We start from the raw sequence: 9,063 nt of genomic DNA, 5'->3' as shown, positions 1-9,063 counted from the left end.
TTCTGACTTCCATTTTTAGTCTCCTTATGTGTGCGCTAACATATCAAGCCTGCTTAAACATTGGATACACACATAAGAAACTTGCGGTTTGTCATTATCAAAACTAGGGATCGAACTCAAAAAGTCACAAACTTCTTATGACATTGATCGTATATCGACTCTACGTGCCTTCGAATAAGAAATCTGTTCACGCACTAGATGTACTAGTGAGATATTTTGAATTTTTCACAATCGAAATGGTATAAAACTCATAAAACCAACATTTGGGTCCACTATAATTATTAGAGCTTACAAATTTCTAATGGAAATATTGGTGTCAAAGACGGATATGGAAGCCAGACCAATCAGTTATAGGAGACATGTTTTGACTTAAGTGAACTTTGTCTTTTTCGTGAAATATTTTTTATATTAGTGATTGAACTCTTACAACTATTTGGGTTCACAATAATTGTTAGAGCACACATATATATAAAGTTTTATATTTTGTCACTGAAGTCCTTAAATTTAAGTTTGAATATATATTAATTTATATAAAACTTGATGAAATTTTTATATTACACTTATTCGAATTTAAATTAATTTAAATTTAAGATTTTAAATGCTAAAATGTATTTTTTTAACAACAAAATGATTATAATAAAGATATTAAGTTTATAGCAATGTATAAATAATCAATATTTATCCAAATCGCAATTCAAGAATATCTTTTATTATTTCATGTAGAATGAAATAACGAAAACTTTTATACAAATTATCTCTTTATAAATCATTGTATCGTTATATAATTTTTATTATTTTTTATAATGTTACAATAAATTCTTAAAAATTGACATATCAATGATTAAATACGCTTACAACTTAAGTTTTTAATTCCTTAAGACTTTGTTTGGGTCAAAATTTTTGATTAGAAAAATAAAAGTAAAGGTAGATACGGCAAAACTCATTTTTCATTATATTTTCTCTCTAATCAAATATTATCAAAATTGGAAAAAAAAAATTATATGACTAAAAATTTTAAAAATAAATATTAATGGTATATAACATTAATTTTTATTCATTAATTTGATATATTTTTTAATTTTTTTTCTTTTTTTAATAATTGAACATGAAAATTTGAATTATTATTTTTATATTTTTTCTTTTTTTTCCTTGTATTTTTTTGAAATATCAAATGGAAACTAAATAGATGAGGATAAATGATAATTACAATGAGAAATTATTCTACAAGCACACCAACAGAAGAGCACATTTATTTTATTAATTAAATTATTAAAATAACACAATCTCAAATTACCCAAACACTTCCACGAATAAATAAAGCAATCCCTTCTTACCAGATGATGATCCATTTTAATCCACTACGATTACAAAAACACCACTGCCCCAAACAGCGCAAAACGCAAAAAAATTGAAAAGCAACAGATTCGTCCCCGCATGCACTAGCTGTTCACCAAGGCACAGTGCTTTCGGATCTCGCCGGTCGACCCGGTCTTGACTTCGACCCGACCCATTTTCTCCATGGCGCGGGCGAACTCGGTGTAGAAGTTGGCGAGGGAGCCCTGGAGGAGCTGCTTGACGAGGGCGGTGGAGTTGGAGTTGGTGGTGAGAGCGGCGTCGGACTGGAACAGCCCTCGGCGCTTCAGAAGAAGCCCGTAGTAGCTCAGATCGAAGGTCCGGAAACTTCCCGGATCCATCTCCACTATGGTGGAGTTGTCGGTGGCGGTTTTGCACTTCTTGGCCTTCAAATTGGCGGCGTACTCGCTGTCCAGCGCCGGGTCTTCGTCTCCGACGCCGGTGAAATTGTACAGCCGGTTTGAGAACGAGGAACAGTGAGCTATGCCGATTGTGTGTGCGCCTGATCGATCCACCCAATCATTCAATTAATCATTCATCCTTTTAATTTACAACAATTATATATATGCACTGGCTGCCGGCACGTTTTAAAATTTTAATTACAGAGAATACAAATTAGAGTTGAAGCCTGTCAGACATTTGATTTTAATTAAGAGCAATAGTCGTAGTTAATATAAAGAATGTCTTGGATATTTTTATGAGGAAGCTTCCTTTTGATCTATTGTTATTTTTTATTACATACATTTGAGGAGTATGAAATGTAAATGAAGTATTTCTTGTGGCGCAGCTTGAAGCAACATGAGCCGTCCAACAAGAAGAAAAAGCTACGATAGTTTTTAATTATTTTAAAATTATTTTTGAAATTAAATGTCTTTTTTTTTAGCTTTAAATTTAAATAAATTTCCTGTTCATTGATAACTTAGTAAATTAATATTTTCAAAAGAATTGGTTTCAAATTTTAAAATTATTGGAAAACTTATAATGATTACAAATATATATATTTTTTATAACAACTACAAATTATTTGTAATTATGAAAAGTTGCAGAACAAGCACCATTTACCCATGACATATATATATATATATATATATATATATATATGTATTTTTTAAGGCAACGACTTTGTTTTAAGTTTTAAAAATTTTAGGGATTTTTTCTGAAGTTTCAAGAATTTCAAGGGATTTCCCTTGAGACTTGTCAAAATCACACAAATCTTTCTTTATATTTTATGATATGTGTCTTTTTGATAAATTTTGAGGTCAGTATGTAATATTTTTGAAATATCAAAAAAAGTCTGTGACTTTTTTGAAATCTCAAACAAATTTTGGAGCCAGTATGTAATATTTTTAAAATGTCAAGAAAAGTCTATGACAATTTTGAAACTTGAAGAAAAAAAATTTATCTTTTTGTCAAACCTTAGATGAGTGTCTTTTTCTCTTTAGAGAATTATGAGTATAGAATATGTAGTTTTTAAAAAACTTTATTAATTTTTTTTTTCTAAAACTAGGATTTTATTTTATTAGACAAAAATATTAATCTCTCTTTAAATTTGACAAAAGACACTAAACTCCCCTTATATTTTAAAAAATATCAAAGATTTCCCTTTAAATTTCAAAACTCTCATAAACCTGTTTGACATTTGATTTTTTAGATACTTACACCCCTTTATAATTCTTATTTTTTTGAAAAAAATATAAGAAGAGGTTATTATTTTTTTTTTTAGTAAAACATAAGAAAAGTGATCTTACAAAAATTGATTTTTTTTAATCAAAACTGAGGATAGTCACTATTTTTATTTTATTTTATTTTAAATATTTATTTTTTTATAAAAAAGGTTCATTTTAAACACAATAGGAATACATACATACATATATATATATATATATATATATATATATATATATATATATATAAATGAAAGCTGTCTTATCTGCTTTAGCATAGATTCCCTATTCAACATTGCTAGTCAAACAAAGATGAGATAATATTAATTATATTTTTATGGTCTTTATTTTTACAGTGCCCCTGCTTTTAAAAAAGTTATTTTTGCATAATTAATAAAATAAAAAAATATTAAATTTTTTTTTAAAGAAAAAATACCAATAACTCGGCAACATTATCTCTTTGAAAGTAGTAAATTAATTTGGGAAGCAAAGCACATCTGAATGAAAGGGAGCTCACCGGAAAGCAATACCAAATCCTTGACATCAAGACCCTTGTTAGCAAAAGATGTTCGGAGAGCGGAGAAGTTGAAGGTTGGAGCGGGAATATTGTTCAATGCTTCTGTTTGATTTGAGATCACCCCATCTCTCCTCCCCGTCGGAACATTCCACGACGGCCCTCCCTGCACACATCGTCATGTCGCCGGAAGAAGAAAAACAGAATTTAATTAAGAAAATCACATGCATATTTGCAGGTGGGTTAATTTTAATTTTCCCTTTAAAAAAATTATCAGATGAATCCTTACTGTAACAACAATGGCGTCTCTAGCAACCAAAGCAATAATGTCTGCACAGGAGACCACGCCGGGGCACGCTGCTTCAACCACGCTCTTCACCCTGTCTATGAAGCTGAATCCCCTGAGCGTCAGATTTGGAGTGGCCGTCTTCTCTGTGGCGTTGCTTGGGTTGGTTGATGTAAAGTTCAGAAGCACAGATGCATCACAACCCTTAATTGTCACGGAAACAGATCATCAATGTACTAGAACTAACCAGAACAAGCAGAGTGTGCAAACGGGAACAGCAGAAACAGAAAGCAGAGTGCTTGATTAAACGAAGAAACATGAAAAGCAGAGGAAGCATAGGGGATCTGGGATGGAAACGAACCCTGACAAAGCAATCATGGAAGTGCGTTCTGATCAATGTTGCTGCTAAGGATGGAGCATTTGGGATGTGATCCTCGACGAATTTTTTGACAAGCTGCTCTGCGTTTGGGCAGCTTTTTTGGTAAAAGTTCATAGTCAATTGAGCTTGAGCAGGGCCTGAGAATCCAACAACACCCATTAGTATTAATGCGATCCCAAAGCAGCCAAGGCCTCCCATCTTCATTTCCTCCTGGATCGATCGGTGGCTGATTTTTCACCTTCAATCGCTTTGACGTTGATCTCTACGGAAGCAGGGGTGAATATTTATAGGCCCTATGTTCCAAAATTTCAACAGAGTAACATGGGCCATCATGTGCTGTTCTCCCGTACTCAACTCTTAATTTTAATATTGGACATGGAGCTGATAATTAACAGTTGTTTTTATATTTATTATTTTAATATTTTAAATATGATCAGTTAGCATGCACGTCCTCTCCACTCGCTCATACATAAACCTCACTATGGGGATGGAAGAGCGTTGGAATGCGAAACATGTTTCCTGTCAACATCTTCTTTTGATTCTTTTGATTGAGTAGACCATTGGACATTATTTCTTAAAAGTGAAAATCATCGAGAGACTTTTGGATAATTAGTGTTCATGCGTGGGGAAGAAGTTAAAAATGGAAGGCAAAAACATGCATACCTGGGCGAAATTACATTGGAGATGTTCCTTCTATGCGTACGTGTATTTGTTTTCTTAGTATTAGACATATAATAAATTGATCCTAATTCATTAATATTAAAGAGAGACACATTTTCGTCTCCGAGCATAAGCTCAGGTAGTACGAAGGTTCATCAGACGGTCTTGAACAAATGTGAAGTGTAAAGATTCAAAAAATTAAAATGATTGAAATAAAAAAATAGATAAAATAACGAATAAATAAATAAAAGGAATAACGTGGGAAAAAGAAAAAAAAAATTAATTAAATTAAATTAAAATAAATTATATAATTAAATAATTAATTATTAAATTAAATATTTTTACATTGGATTTAAAAAAAAAACTAATTAGAATGAAATATAGAAGTAAGTTATCATAATATATATATATATATATATATATGATAAGATATATATGAGATTAGTATAAGTTAAAGTAATAAATATATGTAAAGCAAAAGAAGGAAGAAGAAGAAGAAGTCTGCAGAAGAAATCTGAGACACGCCCCCCCTAAACTCATTTCCTACGCCATCCACTCCTCCGTCTCCGCTTCTCTCTCTCCCTCATTTCTCGACGAATATTCAACCGATCGGGAAACGGAAGGTGCCGTTGGGTTCCTAACTCTGATACCACAATGTGACGCCCCGAACCCTTAATCCCGGGTTCAACGCATTATACTTGATAAAATCTCTGATAATCCATAATCAACATATACGCAATGGAAAATATAACCATAATCTCCATATAACATAATACAAGAGTTTACTAATTCTAACTACCAATCATAATAAATTAATCATTCACTAGTATTCAAATATATGTATGTCTCCAAAACATTATTCACTAATACCAGTAGGTTTCACAACCATCCATATCTTATAAAACTCAAAACATAAATCATAAAACATAAAATATACATATCAAAATTAACATAAAAATATACCATTTTTATTATATCTTCCAAAAATTTTATAAAATCTCGAGCTCTCAAAGCTCGATCCTAAGAAATCCTGAAAAAGATGAATTCATATTCGGGTGAGACACATCTCAGTAAAGGAAGAAACAATATATTAAACTCAGCGTGTGGCCATCATGAGATTATACATATCATTTTATAATATTTGCAAATCATTAACATAATTTCCTGAAACCATTTTCTGATCTTAATTAAATACATACAAACGTTTAAGCTACGAGATTACCTAAGGATAGGGGTGATTACCCGCCCATACCAGTAGCATCCTTCTGCTCTGATACTTAGGTAACCCTAAGGTCACAATTAAAACATACCAGAGCACTCACCTTACTCAATAAGCCCTCAAGTGTAAGATTAATCTTGTACTCACACAGTTCAACAATAGTTTACCGGCAAAGGCCCTAAGGATAGGGAATTCTACCCGCCCATACAAGTAGATTTCCTCTACTCTAGCGCGTTATGCAGCTACTATCACATCTGAAGCTACTAGTACACTCGCCTTACTCAGCAAACCCTCAGGCGAAGAATATGTCTCGCCCAATCGTAACATGTTCTACATACATAGATACTTCTAACATCATAATACATCATACTTTCCATCGTTATTCAATCATTCACATTCTTTCATGTTCATAACTTAACATTTCCTTGTGTTTCATTTTAAGTGACTCTTTCCCATTTGTATCATTAACATTTCACATTTCATTTCATTTCATTGCATTGTCATTCCTTATCATTTCATTTCATAACATTTTCATTTCATTCATTTGTACTACAACCGCTCTTTAGCCGTCATTTGTTAGTTTGCATAGAAATGCGCTAGAATCTAACACAGCTCCTTTTAGCTGTCGTCAATTAGTCCACATAAAAATGAGCTAGATATGCTAACCCGGCTTTCAGCTGTCGTACCTTTATATGGTTACATTTAACATACACAGACAACATTGTTCATATCATATTTTATTTTCATTGCTTTACTTATTTAGCTTGCATCTCATACATTTAACATATAATTTGCACAGATTCTCATGCTACACAATTTAGTAATAAAATTCATACAGTGCCTGTAAAATAAGTCAACTAACATTTAATGTTTATATACTAAAAATACCTTTCATTTCTTACTTAATTATCCTGAAAATATTTCCCACTTTCATCAATTCATTTTCACATATACATATATAATAAACAACCCTAAACTCGAACAAAATATAATTTAAATAGTTGGCATTTTACCCATACCAAAACATATACATGTGCATATAACATATTATTTTTCCATTAAATTCATAAAAATTTTGATTTAATATATATTTTTCCCATTACTTGGTTTCTTGAACTACGCCAACAGGGACTCCAAAAAATACCTGCGGCGCTCACTTGGATCCTGAATCAAAAATTCCTAACTTCAATCAATTATTCTTGAATAAAATATTATTTACATATTTCCTAGGGTCATAATTCCTAAATAAATAGATATACCCCTAAATTTAGCCAAATTGCCAAAATTCCTAAATCCTACTTTCGCTTTGGAGTAGGGCCTAGAAAACCCTAATTGAAAAATTACCTACACCAAAATGATGATTAGGACCTCATGGTGGTGTCTGATCGTTGATTTAATAGCAGATTTAAAAAAAAATTGAGAAAATAAGAAAAAATTACTTTTCTCTAGGAGCAGTGCCTAAGTTGTTCCCACGACAAATCTGCTCCAGTAGAAATGTTGGTGGCGAAGTTAGGAACCTAATGACACCTTCCGTTTCCCGGTCGGTTGAATATTCGTCGAGAAATGAGGGAAGAGAGAGAAGCGGAGACGGAGGAGTGGATGGCGTAGGAAATAAGTTCAGGGGGGGTGTGTCTCAAATTTCTTCTGCATACTTCTTCTTCTTCTTTCTTCTTCTTCTTCTTCCTTCTTTTGCTTTACATATATTTATATATATTTATTACTTTAACTTATACTAATCTCATATATATCTTATCATATATATACATATATATTGGATGGTTGTGAAACCTACTGGTATTAGTGAATAATGTTTTGGAGACATGCATATATTTGAATACTAGTGTATGATTAATTTATTATGGTTGGTAGTTAGAATTAGTAAACTCTAGTATTATGTTATATGGAGATTATGATTATGTTTTCCGCTACGTATATGTTGTTTATGGATTATCAGGGATTTTATCAGGTATAATGTGTCGAACCCGAGATTAAGGCTTCAGGGCATTACATGAAGTCTAAGGTTCAACCCCTGCCGCCTACACACTCACGATTTACCTCCAATGTGTTGGCTGAAGGCACAGCTAGCATATCAAAAAAAAAAAAAAACAGACTTATTTTCAGCAAATTAATAATTAAGGAAACAGATATATGGATAATGTTGATAATTTTGGTATGTGGCAGTGTGAGGTGATGAACATCTTGTATCAGCAAGAACTAGATGTTGTTTTGAATGATAAACCAGTAGATATGAGTGACAAAGATTGGGAAAAGATCAATCGTCAGGCATGTGGTACGATTCGTCTGTGTCTCGCTAAAAATCAAAAATATTGCGTTATGAGGGAGACATCTGCAAAGAAATTGTAGAAGACATTGGAAGATACATTTATGACCAAGAGTCTGGAAAATTGGTTCTATTTGAAAAAGAAATTGTTTTACTTCCAGTATCAACTAGGTATTTCGATTAATGACCTCATAAATGCTTTCAATAAAATTTTGGCCGATTTGTTAAATGTGGATGAAGAGGTGAAAAATGAGGATAAAGACATATTGTTACTAAATTCTCTCTCTAATGAGTATGAACATTTGACCACCACTTTATTGTATGGGAAAAATAAAGTTACTTATGATGTTTGTACTGTATTGATTAGTACTGAATGCAGAAAGAAGGATCAGATGGTCCATAAGGAAATAACAGAAGTACTAACAATAAGGGGACATTCTCAAAGTCGTATGCCTGGAAGGATGAGTAAATCTCATGGGAGGAGTAAATCTCGTGGGAGACCCGCTAAAGACGAATGCGCCTTTTGTCGTGAGAGAGGGCATTGGAAGAAAGATTGCCCTAAATTACAGCAGAAGAATAAGGGTAAAGCACATTCTAATGCCAATATAGTCAATGATGATGGAAGTGAGTCATATTTTTCTCTTGTTGGAACATCTTCATCATATTATTTTGGTGAGTGAATTTTGGATTCTGGTTGCTCCTATCAC

The 9,063-nt window shown here is 32.3% G+C and overlaps 1 protein-coding gene across 1 annotated transcript; it reads right to left on the bottom strand.

The window, feature by feature from the left end:
* Positions 1 to 1,216: 1,216 nt before the first annotated feature.
* Positions 1,217 to 4,571, bottom strand: LOC131157256 (peroxidase 3-like). The gene is made up of 4 exons (XM_058111247.1): positions 4,179 to 4,571; positions 3,821 to 4,021; positions 3,535 to 3,697; positions 1,217 to 1,855 (listed from the first exon to the last, which is right to left on the bottom strand). The coding sequence occupies exons 1-4, from the start codon at positions 4,398 to 4,400 to the stop codon at positions 1,440 to 1,442; spliced, it is 1,002 nt and encodes a 333-aa protein (XP_057967230.1). The 5' UTR covers positions 4,401 to 4,571; the 3' UTR covers positions 1,217 to 1,439.
* Positions 4,572 to 9,063: the final 4,492 nt, after the last annotated feature.

Source organism: Malania oleifera, chromosome 6, assembly GCF_029873635.1.
Source record: "Malania oleifera isolate guangnan ecotype guangnan chromosome 6, ASM2987363v1, whole genome shotgun sequence".
NCBI classification, from domain to species: domain Eukaryota; kingdom Viridiplantae; phylum Streptophyta; class Magnoliopsida; order Santalales; family Ximeniaceae; genus Malania; species Malania oleifera.
Note: the sequence above shows the minus strand (reverse complement) of the source record. Positions and strands in the feature narration are given on the sequence as shown.

Bases quoted from the DNA above. Each gene is read 5' to 3' on its own strand.
- LOC131157256 (XM_058111247.1), bottom strand. From the start codon at position 4,400: ATGAAGATGGGAGGCCTTGGCTGCTTTGGGATCGCATTAATACTAATG. The intron at 3,698-3,820 runs GTAAGGATTCAT...CGATGTGTGCAG, and splicing joins GAGACGCCATTGTTGTTACA to GGAGGGCCGTCGTGGAATGT. The intron at 1,856-3,534 runs GTGAGCTCCCTT...TGGATCGATCAG, and splicing joins GGATTTGGTATTGCTTTCCG to GCGCACACACAATCGGCATA.